The sequence below is a fragment of the Sarcophilus harrisii genome, chromosome 2, assembly GCF_902635505.1.
Source record: "Sarcophilus harrisii chromosome 2, mSarHar1.11, whole genome shotgun sequence".
In the NCBI taxonomy this organism is placed as follows: Eukaryota; Metazoa; Chordata; class Mammalia; order Dasyuromorphia; family Dasyuridae; genus Sarcophilus; species Sarcophilus harrisii.
Window position 1 is genome coordinate 445,265,948 of NC_045427.1, and position 19,661 is coordinate 445,285,608.

A 19,661-nucleotide genomic window follows, 5' to 3' on the forward strand; every position below is an offset into this window, starting at 1 on the left:
ATAAGATATTCTTTTGTCTAGAGTTACAACTGGTAATGTATCAGTATCCATTTTATCACTACAAAAAAAATAGCCAAAAAGGCCAATTTCTTTAAGCTTTAGGCTCATATAGCTCTGTTAATAAAGGGGCTCCTTTAATTATTGGGTTCTTCTACTTATGTTTGCAACACAAAACATTTCCTTATATAAACATACTCCATACCAAAGTATAGGGCACTGAATGGAGACAATAAGCAGGAAAAAAGTAAAAGCTCTCTAATTCTGGCATGTGTAAAAACTGCTCTTCCTCTAGACTATAATTTCTCTCTTATTCCCTGGCATTTAAATCCCTTCAGGCTGTGTTTATTTTCCATGGTAGCCCTAACTCTCTTCTGCATAATGTGTACCAATTTGGGAATGGAATTTAGCTTCTTTTCTTGAAATTGCCTTCCTGTGTTAATTTCACATGTCAACCAATGATTCATCCATTGTTGCTTAAAAACTTTAAATTGCTGAACAGAATTTTAGAGCTTTTAAAAGTGCTTTCGTTGATCCAATTATATGTTGCTCAGTAAGTCAGTTCCCTTTGCAAATGGGCTAAAAACAAAAGTCTTTAAATAGTCATATCCCCAAAACTGGAGGAAATTGGTATTTCATTTTAAAAAGAAGAGTCATATATACTAATCTTTAGTATTAGGAGTTGGGGTAGAATAGACCATTGCTTCAACCATCTGTCCCCTGCTGCAATAAAAGGACTTCCAAAAAGTAGATGCTCCAAGAGGATCTCGGGCAGTCCAGTTCTATTAACACACCAAAAACATATTAACTATTACATCAGCTCATATGTCTTTCCATTTAGCCCAACATTCTAGCCTTTTCAGTCTAGACATAACCATTTCCACCTTCTTTTTCACTATTTGTCTTCATAAATTCTCTACTCTAGCCAAACTAATATTTTTGCTGAGTTATGAATATATTCTGCTCATATTTTTAATCATTCTGTTCATTTTATCTTACATACTGCTTCCCTTTTCGTCTGCTTAAATCTAGCCCAATCTTCAAGATGCAATTCCATCTTGACCATTTTTATGAAATACTCCTTGCATCTCTCCCACTCAAACTCATGGAATTTGCTTTCTGTACTGTCTTTTGGCATTAAGTATGTATACCAGCCTGAGAAATCACTCATACTCCTGTCTTTTCATGTATAAGATTGGTATAGCCTGCAATGGACTGGTAGATGTTTAATAACAAGTTTTCTAAAAATTCACGATATATCTTGAAGTTTAATCGGTATTAACATTTTTCTATCACTTTCTTAAGTCTAGACAATAAAGTAATAAATCATGCCTGATTTTTTGCAGAATGCTGAGTTTCAAGTGCCGACAAAGAAAATTTAATAATCTGCTAATACTATCTGCTTCAGTACACTCCTTGCTGTAGTTAAACAAGTCATCACCTGATGGACATATCTCTGGTAATATGAGTTGGAAGAGACTTGAGAGTAAAGGATGTAGCCTACGAGAATCTAAGAGTATGAAGGGACCCTTAGGGACCAGTCCCACTCCTTAACTTTACAGAGACTTGAGTAGTACATTGAGGCAAAAGGAGGTGAAATGATTTGTCCAAGGTCACATAAGAGGTAAAATTTGAAACAAGGTTTTGATTCTAAAGCAAGTCCTCTTTGCCCTGCCCTGTGCTGCTTCCTTAGGTGACCTGATCCAAGGAGACTCTTAGGTAGAACTGGCCTATCCGCTGTGACTCATCATTCATATCAGAACATCTCCCCCCCAAATTTCTTCCTTTATTACAATATATTATGATATTAAATTTTTGTTTTGTTTTGCTTTATAACATTTTCAGAAACTTAACCAATTAGCAATTCATTCAGATCAAAAAACCTCCTCATTTAGCAAAGAAAATTCCACTGGTATGGAATTTCAATCAGTTTGCTTTCCTACTAATACGTACCTGATATCTACTGCATAAAGAAAAAGAAAGTTTTCAATGAGGTTAAGGGTGGTGAAGGGAGTAACAGAAGCAAATTAACTAGGAGCAGAGAACTTTTAGACATTGGACTAATTGAGGAAAAGCTGCTACTATAAGGAATTCAGAACAGCATAAAGCCCAGGAGATATTCCACTAAGAGATGGAAAAGACTATAGAATTGAAGAGAAAAGCTGACCAAACTCATTGCCAATAACTTAATGATATCAATAGATAGCAACAAGAGGTTTGACAAAAAATAATACACATTTCTGTTTAAATTCCTAAAAAGCAAAGGCATAGGAATACCTTTCCTTAATATGATAAATATTAGCTATCTAAGATCAAGAGCCAGTATTGTATGCAATGGACAAATGTAAAAGGCTTTTCAGTAAGATGAGAGGTAAGGCAAGGATTCCTATTATTATCACCGCTCTTATTTGATATAGTAATAGCAATAATGTGAGAAAAAAGAAATTAAGGGAATAAGCACATGTAAAAAACAAAGCTGATGCTTTTGGCAAATGATATGATTGTCTACTTACAGAACCCTTGAGATTCTAAAATTAGTTGAAATAAATAATAAACAGAAAAGTTGCAGAATATGAAATAAGCCCACACAAATCACTAAATTTTCTGTGTATTGCCAACAAAACACATTGGGAGGCTATAAAAAGAGAAATTCTATTTAAAATTATATATTATTTAATTAAAATACTGAATGTATATTTGGGAATTTATCTACCTAAACATACATAGGAACTATAGAAATACAATTATAAAACATTTATTAGAGAGATATTAATTGCTTATTGCTATTATTATATGAAAATGTAATAAATAATGACCTAAATTATGTATTTAACAACATTATTCTGAAAAAGGGTCGATATGCTTTGTCAGCTGCCAAATGGGTCCATTTGGGTCCAAGATTCACCTGAAGTAATAAAAAGTCAAGGATCAAGGAAAATAATTTTTTTTAAGTGAATGGCATACTGGCAGTAGTAGTTCTTAAAATATACTACAAAGCATTAATCATCAAAACCATTTGGCATTGGCTAAAAGAACAGAAAAGTAGATCAGTGGAACAGAAGAGGTATGTAACATACAGAAACAAATGAACCTAGAAACTTAGTGTTTGATATATCCAAAGATCATAACTGTTGAGCTAAGAACTCACTATTTGCCATAAAGCAGCTCAGTAAACTTGAAATTGGTCATAGAGAAATTAGATTTAAATTAACATTTTAAAAGCTCCATTTAGACATATGATCTAAATATAAAAGGTTACATCATAAGGTGATTAGAAAAGGAAGCAAAAAAAGTTCACAATTATGGAAATTATGGAAAAAGTTAAACAAGGAATAAAGAGGATCAAAAAAGATAAAATAGACCTTTTTCATTACATAAAATTGAAGAGTTTCTGTACAAACAAAATACATGAAATTCAAACTAGAAGGGATATAGCTAACTGTGTTTTGCAGTGTATTTCTTTAATAAAGAACTAATATTTAAGGAAAATAGATAAGGAATGGATTTAAATGTGTAAGAAAGATTGCAGTCTTTTTTTTGTCACGTCCAAAATGTGACCCAGCTGAGGTTTTTCTTGTTTGGATCATTTTACAGATAAGGAAACTAAACTAAGGCAAATAGGGTTAAATGACTTGAACAAGGTTATACACAACTAATAAGTATTTGAGGCTAAATCTGAACTCAGGAAGATGTCTTCCTGACTACATCCAACACTGTGCCACCTAGTTGCCCTATAAGAACAAGTCATTCCCTATTAATAAATTAGAGGAACATAGGATAGTTTACCTCTCAGACCTGTGGAAGGGGAAGGTCTTTATGACCAAAGCAGAACTAGAGATCATTACTGATCACAAAATAGAAAATTTCGATTATACCAAACTGAAAAGTTGTTGTACAAACAAAACTAATGCAGACAAGATTAGAAGGGAAGCAATAAACTGGGAAAATATTTTTACAGTCAAAGGTTCTGATAAAGGCCTCATTTCCAAAATATATAGAGAATTAACTCTAATTTATAAGAAATCAAGCCATTCTCCAATTGAAAAATGGTCAAAGGATATGAACAGACAATTCTCAGATGAAGAAATTGAAACTATTTCTAGTCATATGAAAAGATGCTCCAAGTCATTATTAATCAGAGAAATGCAAATTAAGACAACTCTAAGATACCACTACACACCTGTCAGATTGGCTAAGATGACAGGAAAAATAATGATGATTGTTGGAGGGATGTGGGAAAACTGGGACATTGATTCATTGTTGGTGGAGTTGTGAAGCGAATCCAACCATTTTGGAGAGTAGTTTGGAACTATGCTCAAAAAGTTATCAAACTGTGCATACCCTTTGATCCAGCAGTGTTACTACTGGGATTATATCCCAAAGAGATTATAAAGAAGGAAAGGGACCTGTATGTGCACGAATGTTTGTGGCAGCCCTTTTGTAGTAGCTAGAAACTGGAAACTGAATGGATGTCCATCAGTTGGAGAATGGCTGAATAAATTGTGGTATATGAAAATTATGGAATATTACTGTTCTGTAAGAAATGACCAACAGGATGATTTCAGAAAGGCCTGGAGAGACTTACATGAACTGATGCTGAGTGAAATGAGCAGGACCAGGAGATCATTATATACTTCAACAACAATACTAGATGATGACCAGTTCTGATGGATCAGGCCATCCTCAGCAACGAGATCAACCAAATCATTTCTAATGGAGCAGTAATGAACTGAACTAGCTATACCCAGAAAAGAACTCTGGGAGATGACTAAAAACCATTACATTGAATTCCCCAATCCCTATATTTATGCACACATGCATTTTTGATTTCCTTCACAAGCTAATTGTACAATAATTCAGAGTCTGATTCTTTTTGTACAGCAAAATAATGTTTTGGAAATGTATACTTATTGTGTATCTAAGTTATATTTTAATATATTTAACATCTACTGGTCATCCTGCCATTTAGGGAGGGTGGGGGTAAGAGGTGAAAAATTGGAACAAGAGGTTTGGCAATTGTTAATGCTGTAAAGTTACCCATGTATATATCCTGTAAATAAAAGGCTATTAAAAAAAAAAAAAAAAAAGAACAAGTCATTCCCAACAAATAAATTATCAAAGGATATGAATAGGCAATTCTCAAAGACTTCCTAGCTACTTATAAACATATGAAAAAATGTTCTCCGAATCATTTATAATAACTGAAATGCAAATTAAAACAGTTCTGAGGTTCTATTTCATACCCATTAGGTAGCCAAAAAAAAAAAAAAAAGTGGAATTAAATTGTTTGGAATGATAGGCACATTGATACACTGTTGGTAGAGTTGTGTTCTGTCTAATCATTCTGTAAAGCAATTTGTAATTATATCAAAAAGTCACCAAAATTTGTGCATTTTTTGATCATACTAAGTCTATAATCCAAAGACATAAAAGAAAGGAAGGAAAGAGTTATATGTATAAAAAAAAAATTATAGAAGCACAGGTTTTTTGTTGACAAAAAATTAGAAACTAAGGAAAGCAGCTGGAAATGGAATTCATAATGGAAATATTTGGAAAATGGCTAAACAAGTATTACCAAAAATGAAATGAGATATTATAGTACTATGAGAAATGATCTTTAAAAAAAGGGTAGATTCAAAGAAAACTGGGAAGATATATAAACCAATGCAGAATGAAGTGAGAAGATCTGAGAACAATTTATACAATAACCATGTAACACTAAAAAGAAGAATTTTTAAAACTAATCAATCTAATAATCTCTGGAGTCATGTCTGGACCACTGATGAAGCACAATAATCATTGCCTGACAAAGATTCATATTCTATTTCTATCTCATAAGCACCTAATTATTTATATGTTGTCTTTGCTTCTAGAATGAAAGTTCCCTGAGGGACTTTGGATTTTTCTTTTGTAACCTTAGTGCTTAGTATAGTGCTAAGTACATAATAAGTGATTGATAAATGCCTATTGACTGACAGATGTTCAGAATGAAATATACATTTTCAGATATTATCAATGTATGAGTCTGATTTGCTTGACTGTTTATTTGTTCCAAGTTTGTTTTGTTTTGTTCTTTAGTCTGAAAAACTTAATAAGAAGGAAGATAGGAGAGATGGTGAATCAAACAAAAGAAAAAAATAGAAGGTCATTGTATATTTTTTCACATACAAAAGAGAACAAAAAGAGGTTCAGAGACATAGAGAAGCAGGAAACTATTCCTCTTTTTAAATGTACAAGCTATATATAATGAAGATTTGTGATTTTATGAACAATCCTTTTTTCTGTTCTACATATATAAAAATGCTCATATTTCTTGATGCTTATAAAAATTGAAAAGAAAAAAAGACAACTGCCACCTATTTAAAAATTTTATTTAGGCCCTAGAAAACAGAAAGGAGGAAGAAAATTTTCTTTCTAACCTTATCTCCTTTTTCTTCTTTTCCTTTTCTCTATCCATCTTTTCCCTACAATCTCTCTTCTTCCCCTTCCTATCCCTTCTTCTTTACCTACTTCCCCCTAACATCAGCTCAAGTTTACAATTATTACTATTATAGTTTAATTATATTACAGACAATATTGTTTCAATGGAATCAACCAATCAGTCTACTAATGTCTACTAAATATCAGGTACTATGCTTGGTGATGGGGATATAAATACAAATTCTTCTTTTTATTCTCAAGAAGTTTCAAACAACTGATTTATAAATGAGCTTTAAAGGAAACAATCCGCTGCCAAATTGAAGACCACTCATATACTAAACTCTAGTGCTCAGGAGTAGGGGGGTAAAGTGATCTGTTAAATTCTGGTATCCAGAACTTCCTATTGATTAAAACAGATTTCTATGCTTTCTGTAATACTTTTTAAGATGTGCAAATTGTTTTCCTTATGTGATTCTGTGTTAGGGAGATAGCCTCATTATGAAATGATAAAACTAGGGTTCAGAAAAAAAATCAAGTAACTTGGACATGGTTATGAATCAGGTAAATGTTGGCACCAACAATGGAACTCAGGGGATTTGGGGATTGTAGAGCGTAAAGAGCCTTGACTCGTGTCAAAAAACTTAAAATGGGTCCAAATTTTATTGTTTAACTTTGTTTTGGGGGCCTTATTTTTTTTTTTTTATGAGGAATTTGGGCTAGGTTGTCCCTTTTCAGCACTTGATCCATAACCCAATGATTTTAAAGACAGTGTTCTTTTTTTTTGGTTACTTCTATAGTTGTGTGTTTTTTTGGGGTTTTTTTTTTGGTCTGTGTTTGAACAGTCTATTTTAATATCACTTCTAGTTCTGATTTGCTATAGTGAGAATAATAATAATGGCTCTACATATTTCTGTAGTCTTTTCAGATTTATTTTCCTCTAAGCTTTCCCCATACAATCTTGGAAGTTGCTATGAGCATTATTCTCCTTATTTTTAGGTAGAGCTCTTCCCTTAAAACATGACTTTTATATCCATTTGAGAGTTTGAAAGGGACACTTTTTTTCTCTCCATGTAGTCTTAATAAAAATGGAAAAAAATTAAGAAGACTTAAAAATTAAGCATGCATATTAGCAATCATGTCCAGAGAATATGTCCTACTTTTTCTTGGTGCAATCTGAATTCCCTTAACATAGAGTTGTTGTCAAAATTCATTACAGTAATTGTAATTTCTCCTGCCATTATCCTATTCCCCAAGCAGAGAGTCAGGCAGTTTACAATGGTCTTTGTTCTAGAAGTACAGGTTGTTTATTCATCATACATTTTCAGAGTGATTTTCTCTCCTGTTGACTCCAGAAGATGTCTAAAGGTCTTACAAGTTCAAGAATTTTGAAGATTTAGATTTGAAGGCCACTGGCTATACTCACAATTTCTCTGTAGACCTGAGGCATGTCATTAATAAGAAGATATTCACTAAGCAATAGAGAAATTCCAGCTTTTATTACAGTGGTTTTGCATTTACTGTTCCTCATCAAGGTCTGTTCAAGATAAAAACTAAAAACATATTCTTTCTCTCCATATAACATTGTACAATTAAATCAGGCATAAAAAATCTTAGAAATAGAAAGGATTTTAGAACATTGAATCTAAGAACATAGAATACAAATTGTTAAAGTTAGAAAAGGCTTTATCATATAGGGCTAGAAGTGAGCTTAAAATAAAAAAAAATTAAATTTGGAGTTAGAAATGACAAAACATTAGAATGTGAGAGGTAGAAAAAAATTTAGAACATAGCATGTCTGAAGAAAGTTACAGGTTATCTAGTCTAAGTGAGCTTAAAATAAAAAAAAATTAAATTTGGAGTTAGAAATGACAAAACATTAGAATGTGAGAGGTAGAAAAAAATTTAGAACATAGCATGTCTGAAGAAAGTTACAGGTTATCTAGTCTAACATATTCTTTTTGTAACCTTTATCAATCATTTTTTATGTAATAGCCCCATGAAGTAGGATGAAGTAGGAAGTTATCTTTATTTTATTTTAAAGGAACCTAAAGCTCACCAAATTGAAATGACTTGGCTAAAATTATATGGGTCATAATAATAATGGTTGAGGCCAGCATAGAACTTTGCAAAGTTTCAAAGGTTTACAAACTGTTTTTTATAAATTATCTTGTTTGATCCTCAAAACAAAAAGGTGTGGAAAATGGTATCCTCATTTTATAAGTGAGGAAACAATCTTTTACATATTAACTTATTTGATTCTCAAAACAAAAAGGTGTGGGAAATGGTATCCTCATTTTATAAGTGAGGAAACAATCAAGGAAGGAAAATGACTTGCCATAAAACCAATCAATATTAGAATCAGGTTCCAAAGCCAGCTCCTCTAATTCCAACTACAACACTACTCCCCTGATGCCATGCTGATTCTTGGTTCAAAAACTATCTAAACTTTTAGAGCTAGCTGCCTTGAAAACTTAGTAATTGTAAATACCAGCCCATCTTCCACTGTGACAAGCTTGCCATGTAAGGTTTGCAAAAGCATCTGTTTTTGGAAGCCAACTGTTGTTTTAGGCTAGCTCTATAGATAATAGCATGATTTTCACATCCACATCCATGACCTGCTCATTGAAGCTGACTATTTCTAGATTTTTTGAAGTAGAAGAGGACATTCCAAAGTTCTAGTAACATATATTTCAGGTCTAATCTCCTCTCATTGCTATTCTGAAATATAACACTTTCTACCTTACTGGGAAACCAGGGCAGTGAGATTGTTCCCTGAAACTAGGCTGAGTCAAGGCTATGCTTAATCCTGCATGAGAATCAGTGCTTAAAGCTTCATACATATGGATTGTACCATGAGCTAGGAGGATAACCTACAATTTCACACTACCAATTAATCAGCTCCTGTAGGCTGCTATAAATTTGACTAGAAAACTTTATTCTCCCACACATACAAATGATCCTGGGACCATAGACACAGAGGGACTGGAAGGATTGAGACAATTTTAGAGGGAGCCAAGAAAATAAGGATATATGATATATCAAAAGGAACACCAAACACCTTGATATGAGATAGGAAAAAGAGGCAAAAGGTTGGGTTGATAGGAGAGGCTATTACCAAAGGATCTGGGAGTCAGAAGAGCTAATTTGTGACTAGCTCATCCACTTACCAATTATATGATCCTGCGTATGTTGAATCCTCTCTCAGAGCCTAACTTCTCATTTGTAATGTTGAAACAATGAAATGAGAAACAATGATAATTGCACTGAGTACTTCACAAGGTAGATCTGAGAAGAATAATTTATAAACCTACTTGCTCTATAGAAATATTAGTTACTGCTATTAATATTATTCTACATTTACTTTAGTATTTTATAGACTGCCTGCAGAAATGGGGGAACTATCAGAAATAAATGGAAGTCCTCCATAAGGGTGATAACAAATCACATTTATATGTTTAAAGTTGACAAAGAACTTGATATGCAAAATAGCTTAGTATTCTAAAACTAAACAGGCCCCTGCTTTTTACCAAGATTCATAATTTGTCTAAGTTCATAAAGCAAATTACTGACATGGTTATGGTGACACAGAAATTCAGATTCAACCAAGATTGCCTATTTGACAAAATAAGTGGTGGGCTTCGTCTTTGCCTTCTGGCGAAATAACATTCTTATACCAGTATGCTGATAGAATCAACCAAGAACTCAGCTCTTCTGCTTTCAGCTTATTTGTACCATAATAGTTCACTTAGATTTAAAAAGTATTTTCCTTACACCTACCCTTTGAGGTAGATAATGAAAGAATCATTCTGTCCATTGCACTAATGAGGAAATAGAGGGGAAGTGGCTTGCAAGAAAACACACAGATATTAAATACTAAAGATAACCCAAGACCTAAAGCTCTTTCTATGATACTAGGTCATACCACCTTCCTCATTCTATTTCTTCTGAAGATTAGCTGGTGATGGGACATAGGATGTGTTTCATGCTACTGTTGTTAACCAACCACAAAACTAATAGGAAAATCTCTGACTCCCAGGACAAATATAACGCAATTACATTAAAGTGGAGGAGATGAATTTCTCAATTAACAGCGAATACAATGACCAGCTTATAATGTGTTATGTTACAAGGATAGAATAATAATGGTACTTTAAATTTGTAAAATGCTTTATAATAATAAAGCATTTTATATATATCAACTCATTTTATCCTCAAAACATCCCTGTGTGATAGGACAATGATAGCACCATTTTCTCAGTGAGAAAACTGAGGACTAAATAGATGTCACGTCTATAAATGAGAATTCATCACCCTTTCTTTATTGCCTTCATTCATTTAACATGAATCCAATGTTGGGAATACAATCTAGGATTTGTTATTTTAACAGTTTCTAATTTCTCATTTAGATGGCATCCCCCTATGGCATCCTGATCATCTATGAGAATTGGAGGTCAAAAAGTTCACTTTTTAGATTTTGCAAGAAGTTATGTGTCTAAGAACCCATAATAATTTAGTTCCTGGGTTTCCTGATTCCCAGAACAATGATATTTCCACTAGAACCCAGAATCTTCTTTTAGAATTGGAAGGGATTTTTAAGACACAAAATATTAAATCTGGATGAGAACTTAAAATATAAAACATTAAAACATGTTACATATACAATGATCTAGAAGAAATCCTTGGGATCATCTAATCCGTCATTTAACTTATTAAGACTCAGAGAAGAGAAATCACTTTTCCAAAGTTACATGTTAGGAAGTGGAAAGTTCAGGAGTATATTTCATATCTTTTATTAATGAAATACTGGATCACTGGAATTGGCAGAGAAACCCTGATAAAATTACTCCCCGAAGAAAGCAGGGAAGAGCACTGATGGGGATCAATTCAACCTTATAATCTCCACCCCTCAAAGGATATTGTGGGTACCCTCATCTTGCTATGTCCAGTCAGCAATCCAAGTTATGTCAAATCCTTAAGGTTAAATTTTCCCTATAAATCTGTGCATGGTTCATGACACTTTTGCTAAATTTCTTTTGGGGTTAGTTGATCACAGAGTTCTCATCTAGGAAACGTTTCATGGTGACGTTCTTCTCATCCTCCCCCATGACTTATGATGTCTTTCCTCTTATACCTCCCCCACCATGTCTCATGGTGCTTTTCTCCTAACTCTTTTAGGGTGCTAAATCTCTCTATGGATTTAGCTTGCTAGTCAATGGTGTAGTCCTACCAGTCAATGGAGTAGTCCTATCCCTATTCCATGACACATTCTTTTAATGGATCCTTCTGAACTCCTTTACTAGATAACCCTATTGCTCTCTCAAAATCTCTTTCATATTTACCATTCCTGCTGTATCTCTTAGCCTCTTCTAAATAAACCTACTTTCTGCTAAAAATAATGACCATTGTGAATTCTTCACATAATTGGTGCCAAACCCCATCATTTGGTGTCATTTACATCCCTAAATTTCATTGATGCCTGAAAATCAATCTCATCATAAAATGCTGAACCTCAAACATATCATTCTATGTCCAGTATCTTTTGATTACTCTTATAACTGTACAACATAAATAATAATGATGATTATGGTTATGTGTATATATGTATATATGTATATATGTAATTATATATGTGTATGATATATATATTATATATATAAAACATTTAAAAAGTGCCTTCCATGTTTGCAAAATATTTTTTACATACATTATCTCATTTGAGCAACATTTCATATGACCACTTGAATGCTAACAGTTGGGAACCACTTTGGAGACTCAGTGTTTCAAGAGATACCAGGCAAAAACTCGAGAAAAGACAGTTTTCTAAATGTTACTATGTTCTTATCTCTTCTATGCAATACCAAGCCAAAATATTTTAAGACTAATTCACTAGGTTCTGTTAGAACATGGTGCTGGTAGAAATGAAGATATAGGCGAGTGAGGAATCATGGTATAATGGAAAGGGTATTGATAAAGGAGTTCTCAGAAGAAAGGGATTTAAGTTACGGTTTTGCCAACTTATTTGCTTTGTCACCTTGAGTAAATCATTTTGGTTTTCATTTTTCCCTAGGAATTGAACTAGATGATCTTTAAAGTCCTAGTTCAAATATTTTGTGATTTGGATATCACAGAAGTAGGTGCTTTCCACCAGTATAGATCCACAACTATCCACATCTTCTCAACCTTTAGTCCACAACTTCTGTTCATATCCATAAAGCAAAATCACTTTATAAGATCTGAAAGTCTTCTTCAGATTCTTAATTACTATTTTATAGAATGTTTCTTTTAGTATTTTATAGAATGTTTTGAGATACTCAGAAATACCACCTATTCATTGTGATACCTTATCCTCTCACCATGGGATCATCCCATCTCCTTTTCTCATCATAATGGTATCACAGGTTCACAGAGGTAGAAGGAACAAAGGTAATTAAATTACTAAATGGAACTCTTTCATTTTACAATGAAAAAACTGAGTGAAAGTGGGCTTTCTCTTAGAGTACTCTGGGATCTCAGATTAAGGGATGTTCTTTTCTTTTTTATGTTCTTTCTCTGAGGTCTTAGGGTCCCTCAGGGCTTTCTGGAGCCTTTGCAAAAGATGGGACATAAAGGGGTATTATATGACTGGCAAGATATCCCAAGCTACAGAAACCAAAGAAGGCACCTATATTCTCCCTTCTGTAGGCACATTTTCTTTGCGTGAATATTTTATAACTTAAGGTGTAAATTCAATTTATATTATCTTCTATCCAAAAGATAATTGTTAGCTAATTCTTTATAAAAGTACTTTTTTCTCCATTCATTTTGCCAAATTCTGATCCAAAGCTACTTGTTTAAAAGGGAATTTAGTTTGTATTTTTACAGAAAAGATAATTTAAAAATACATTTCCATGTAAAAATGAAATAAAAGATCATAGGAAAAACTTGTTATAGACTACTTTAAAATCTCTGCTTAGAAGCTTTTTTGTTTATCTTTTTTTTTTTTAAAGTTAGTGGCCTTACTGCTATTTATTTGCTTCTTTCGTAGAAAATAAAGTTTTAATATTCTAAACAAACAGACAAACATCTGTGGTAAACTAAGTTCCTTAGAAAATAGTTCTGGTATGATTAAAAGAAATAAATAACAACAACAAAAAAAAAACTAAACCATAAAAGAGAGTTTGTTGTAAGCAGTTGGAAGCCAGATATAGGGGTTGCTTATGAACCAACTAGACGGCAATCACACAAATGCCTGATTTGGAAGCATGGAAAGTGAGATCTTTCCCAAAGAGATAAATAGGTAAAGAAATAAAGGTAATCTAACTGAGAAAAGGCTAAATTAAAAAATAAAAAACTAGTCATGGGTTGATGTTATTCATGGCTAGTAATATTTATTCTTCAGTCACTTGGGTAGGGATCAAGGAGAATCAGAGGTAATAACGACTACTCTAACTTTTATGGACTATTCTGACTTATGTGGAGCCATCTTGAATTAATTCCAAAAACTGAAGCATAAGAATTATTAACTGTATCTAAGCCAGAAAAATACAGTGAACTAGAAGTTTGGGACAAATTGCTGGAAGCAGGCATAAAGTCCTAAAGTTTCTAACTGACTTTGGATTTAAGAGTCTAACTCCAGGGTAAAGATTTTGTGTGAATTAGAAAGAAATATTCTACACAAATCTGGGGATGAGAACAGGGTCAGATAAATGTAGACTATAAGCTCTTCAATGTGTAGGAACTGGATTGCTTTTTATCTTTGTGAACACAACACTTGGACAGAGTAGGTGCTTTATAAACGAATTGATAAGACTTAACTAAAGTTAATTTTACTAGAGGTTATTTGGCAGATGGCTAAATTTGTTCTGAGCTAAAATCTCCCTAAGTAATTAGTGTTTATTTTGATAGATAATCACTTCTTTTTACAATGATAAACCTGGGAATAAATGTGATATTACTGCTAAGAGAGATCCTGAGTACATATAATTCTTTGAATGTTTATAATCAGTGCACAGGTCTACATTAGGAAGTCTAATTTTGTTGGAGGACAGCAAAGAAGTCTGTTAACATTTTTACCTATGTCTAACATGTTGATGAGTTTTATTTGACATAACATTTCTTAAAACGATGGACTTAAAAAAAAAGAATAGATAAAAACATTTAAAAATACTCAGAAGAAAACACAAATTGCAGTGAACACAAATTGCAATTTTATTACTATCTTGTTAAATTTAATGTATGCTTTTGAAAAACACTATCTAATAGCAGCTCATAGGTCCATCTATAATATTTTTTGTTCTTTGCATTGAAATGTTTATTTATTGATGATCAAATTAATAATAAAAAAGACAATTGCTAAAAAGCCTCAAATTATTTAAAAGATTGACTAATATTATCAAGTCTAATTTAGAGATTTTCCCTAAAGTCCATTTGCCCAAAAGTGTTCTTTTGGAATGGGTGAAAAAACAGCATTTAAAGAATATTTGATTGAGTACATGACTAGATAAAGGAAGCAAAGGTAATTCTCTGCATTGTGGTACTAGATAGGACACTGACATGACTAGTGAGCTTACCCCTCTATGAAGAGAGAATAGAAAAGATCACTTTCATCTTATTTATAATCTTCACATGCATTTATAGGTTGTTTTGTGTTGATTACATATAGATTTATATTAATATAGTTCTATATCTATAGCTATGGACTTTTAACTCTAGATGTACTTATATGAATATATATAACTCATTCTATAAGTAGCAATAACAACTCTAGGTATAGTTATATATTTTAAATAATAACTTTAGATATAGTTATATGTTTTATATAACTATCTAGAGTTAAATTATCTGTATAGTTATATAAATAATTTATATATGCATATAACTATATCTATTTATATATCCATAAATATAGATATAGATCTATATTTTATTTCCACCTATAGAACTCAGTTCCAAAATGGCAGGGACTCTATTATATTCATCTTATTATCTTTACTTTAAGCACTTGATAGAATTATAGGATTTATTGCTGGAAAAGTCTTTAGGGTTCAGCTTATGTACCCCCCTTATTTTACAGAAACAAAGGCCCAGATAACCTAAGTGACTTGCCCAAGATCACACAGTACTAAACCATAGACTGCTCTCTAACTATATTAGGTTTTTTACTGTTATTGGATGGGTTTGGAAAAGCTGTCAAGTGGTGATCAAAAATGATGCCAAGTCAAAATTCAAGGATCTCCTATACTTTCATGAAAAGAAAGGCTACCATAGGATAGATTATAAGCGCTTTGAGAACAGGGATCATATCTTATTTATCTTTGCCTCCCATGTAGTACCTATAATTTGCACAGTACATATTAAGTACTTAATAAATTTATGCCAAAATGATCTCGAGCAGCCCAACTCAAGGATTCTAATCTCAAAGAAAACAAACAAACAACAAAAAAGAAATATTTCTACTTAAAATATCATCCCAGTTACAGATTTAGGCCTATCCATGTACTACATAGGTCCCATCATTCTGACTGATATATGTTATTTGTGGGCTATATCCACTTATAAATAAAACTTGAACTATTCCAACTACAGCTAAGTACCAATAAATATAATGGAAGCTGCTCACTCAACTGATGAATACCTGACTACGGAAAACTTTGAAAACTGAAGCTTCGATCGAGACATTCTGCCAAAAATGGATGGGAATCTGGATTTTCTGTCCATAAAGATATCTTGAAAGCTGAAATCAAAAAGTAGAATGAGCTATTGAGCAAGTCAGAAATATGATAATTTTAGTAGATGCGTGATTGCTCTCAATATGCTCATCAGTAAAATGTTAATTAATAATCCTTGTGCTACGTGCTTCATAGAGGTATTCTGAAGGAAGTTCTCTGTAAACCTTAAAGTAATAGGAATTTGAGTTATCATTATTATTATTATTTTTATCATTATTACCATTATATTTCTAGCCACCACATTCGGATTGGTAATCTGGGTCTAAGTGGTTCTAGAATATGACCTTAAAATCCTTAGCTGTGGGTGTGGAAATCCAGTATAGAAGTAGGAAAGGAGAACTTTTTCTAAATTTTTCCCTTTCACCAGATAATACCTTCTTTTAGATAGGTATCTAGCAAGCAAGATAATGCCCATCATCATATGTCCTCCAGCCACAAATCTTAGAATCCTGTTTTTTGACACAATAAAAGAGACTACCTATGTAAGAGTTTTCATCTGAAATAAATGTAGAATCCCATGTTTTGTCCTTCTAGAGTTCCCAATGCTAGACCCTCTAGGTTCTCCTTCCCCTCTACACCCTGCTGATTATCTCTACCCTGGTTGGTTCAGCTGGGCACATTCACAAGCTCATAGCTTTGCCTTTATTGATTAAGTTGTCAACCCACTCTATATATCCCCCTTTTCCTGGCAGCCATTTGTCTCAGGAAACAGAAATCTTCTCCATTCTCTAAGCCTGACATTCTCATAATGCTATCAACACTCTCTGTATCTGTTCTTTTCCTAAATGCACAGAACCACACAATTTTAAAGTTAGAGGAAACCTTAACCTTAAGAGTTCAGAGCATCCAATTCAAACCTTAGCAGAAATTATTTCTCTAATATCCAAGCATGCAGCTTTCACGAATCATGAAGAATATATTATACAGAGTACTACCTCCAAAATCAGGCCATTCCACTGTCCATTTGGGACAATTCCAATAGGTGTTTTGTACTCATATGAATCAAAATCTGTCGCTCTATGACTTGTATTTTTTACTAGTTCTACTCACTTGGATCAAGTAGAATAAGTACTTTTGCATGAAGTCCTCTAAATAAATGAAAAAAGATATGGTGGTTCCCCTAACTCATATTTTCATTACTAATATACTTGGTTCATTTGATTCTCATTTGGAGTCTTTCTTCATTCTTCTCACCATGTTCACTACTCTTCTTTTGTATGTCTTTCAATTTGTCACTATTCTTCCTAAACTAGCAAGTTTTGTTTACAACTAAACAGAGTAGTTCAAATAGGGTCAGAGTAGATAGAGAAGAGTGGGACTTCATCTTGCCTATTTTACATACCACACCTCTATTAATGTGCCTAAGATTTATTTTTCTAATTTTGTTCTAACTCTACTTCCTTTTTAGATTGTTCAGTTCCCTCTTCTCTAGAGCCTATTTCATTGGTAAAGCTTAGATAATATCCACACACTATGATCAATGAACAACGGGTACCTGTCCTTGGCCTAGAGACTTGCTCCAGCCACTTCCCAATTCATAGACTGCTGAGATATAACTGGGGATGGAGATGGGGAAGTAAGTGAGATATTCAAAACTAGGTTACAACTAGTTGGCTTAAGTTCCTCCTTTTAAAACTAAAGAAAATAATATGAAAACTCCAATCCTACGACTTAATAGGATAGGGTCATATACTATATGTATGTATGATTATGTGGAATAATATTAGCTAGATACATCCAAATTATATTTATCCAATTGGTTAACTAGATTAGAGAATTTGCAAAGGGTCATCTATAAAGTGATGTAGAAAGAAGAGCAAGGAATTTGTAGTCAGAAGACTTGGTTTCAAATTCTGGCTCTGCTACTCACTATACTGTATAATCTTGAGCATGATGCTTCCCCTCTCTTGTTCTCTGACTCCTTTTCTGCACAATGATGATACTATTCCCTGAACAAGATATTCCATCTCTCAGCACCTTTTCTCTGGAAATTCCTGAAATGTCTTCTTTCCTCATCTTAATTCTAGTGCTTTCTCTCAATTATTTCCTACCTATCCTGTATATTTTATACATTTGTTTGCTTGTTGTCTCCCCCATTAAATTGTAAGGCCCATGAGGGCAATGATTTTCTTTTGCCTCTTTTGCCTTCTTTTGCCCCAGAGCTTAGCATAATTCTAGGTATATAGTAGACACAATGTCTATTAGCTGACTAAGATAAGGTGACTAAATTTCTGTAAATAAGAGTACTGTAGTACAGATAAAAGGGCACAAGCTTTTAAGTTGGGATACCTGAATTTGAATCCCAGTTCTAATAGTTAAGCCTTAAGAAGATCTCCAAGCCTCAGTTACCTTTTTTGCAACTAGGGATCATTGTACTTATTATACCTATCTCACAAAGCTATGGGAAAAACAATATACTACTCTAAAATGCTATAAATGATGTGTCTCAGTTCCCTTTTAATGTCCTGACCCAGTTTCCCTAATTGTCTTATTCAGTTACTCTGCCTCAGATTATAACCATTCCCTCTTAATGTTTGATAGGATAAAGATCTTATATCTTAGACCTCAGGCTATAATCATTCCCACTTCATGTTTGATGGGATAAAGGTCTTTATCCATTTTAGACATCATTAGAATATCAGGAGCCTCTCTGGTACCTCTGCCCATCTGCCTCATTCCCATCCAGGTACTTTCCTCATTATATCATCATTCTTGTAACCCTATAAAAGAATCTTGTATTTGACATTTACTGCTGGATTCTTGGAGACGATAGTCTCATTCAGCCCTGGGACCAAACATGGATCCATTTGGTCCCAGTAAATCTCTCCCTTTTAAATAAATTATTAAATTGTTTTCTAATCTCTATCCTGCCTCAGTTTCTCTGGCCTTACATAAAAATGGAGTAGTTATTTTCTTGGTAACACTAAAAGCCTCATTTAAGCAGAGACTCTGATCTAGTGGAGAGAGGCCGGAACGTAAAATCAAAGACCAGTGTGAGAAATGGATGGGCATTTATTTGGTTTTATGACAAATTGAAGAAATGAAATTTAATTAGAAAATTGAAACCCACAAGGAAATCAAATAATAATCAAGGGTGGAGGTTAGTTATCTTTCCCCAAAAGAAGGTAAGCTCCTTGGGGGCAGAAACTAGTTATATAAAGAGGGGTGGAATAACTTCTGTAACATACAATTAATGGGAAATCAGGGGAGGGACTTATACTTCAGAATAGGAAATAAAATGCTGCCTTTGGAGTTTCAAAGATTTGTCTACTCACGTAGGCACTCATTCTTGCAAGAATGTAAAATAAATCTTCCTGCATTCATTACTGAGTCAGTGGAGTTCTTGATAAGATTTTGTTTGTTATACCTGGATTCAAATATCAGCTTTGTACTAACTCATCATATAACTTGGTAAGTCACATCTTTTTCTCCTCAGATTCTTCAAATATAAAAGGGGATAATAAAACATGTGTGACGTATTTCATAGCTATTATGAAGATTGAATATACATATGGCCATTTTGGCCAAGTCATCCAC

General features: G+C 33.2%; 1 protein-coding gene and 1 long non-coding RNA gene across 6 annotated transcripts in view; one reads left to right on the plus strand and one right to left on the minus strand.

Moving 5' to 3' along the window:
- Nucleotides 1-19,661, minus strand: part of TTLL11 (tubulin tyrosine ligase like 11) — a 237,202-nt gene that overhangs the window by 64,750 nt on the left and 152,791 nt on the right. For 3 of the 5 annotated variants that reach the window (XM_023507392.2, XM_031954238.1, XM_031954236.1), the window contains exon 8: nucleotides 16,031-16,129. The exons of the other annotated variants lie outside the window; for them this stretch is intronic. In XM_023507392.2, coding sequence (XP_023363160.2) covers nucleotides 16,031-16,129 — 99 coding nt within the window. The remainder of the gene's footprint in view (nucleotides 1-16,030; nucleotides 16,130-19,661) is intronic. 5 annotated transcript variants of the gene reach the window in all.
- Nucleotides 1-19,661, plus strand: part of LOC116421735 — a 56,458-nt gene that overhangs the window by 30,229 nt on the left and 6,568 nt on the right. The gene's annotated exons all lie outside the window — the stretch shown is intronic.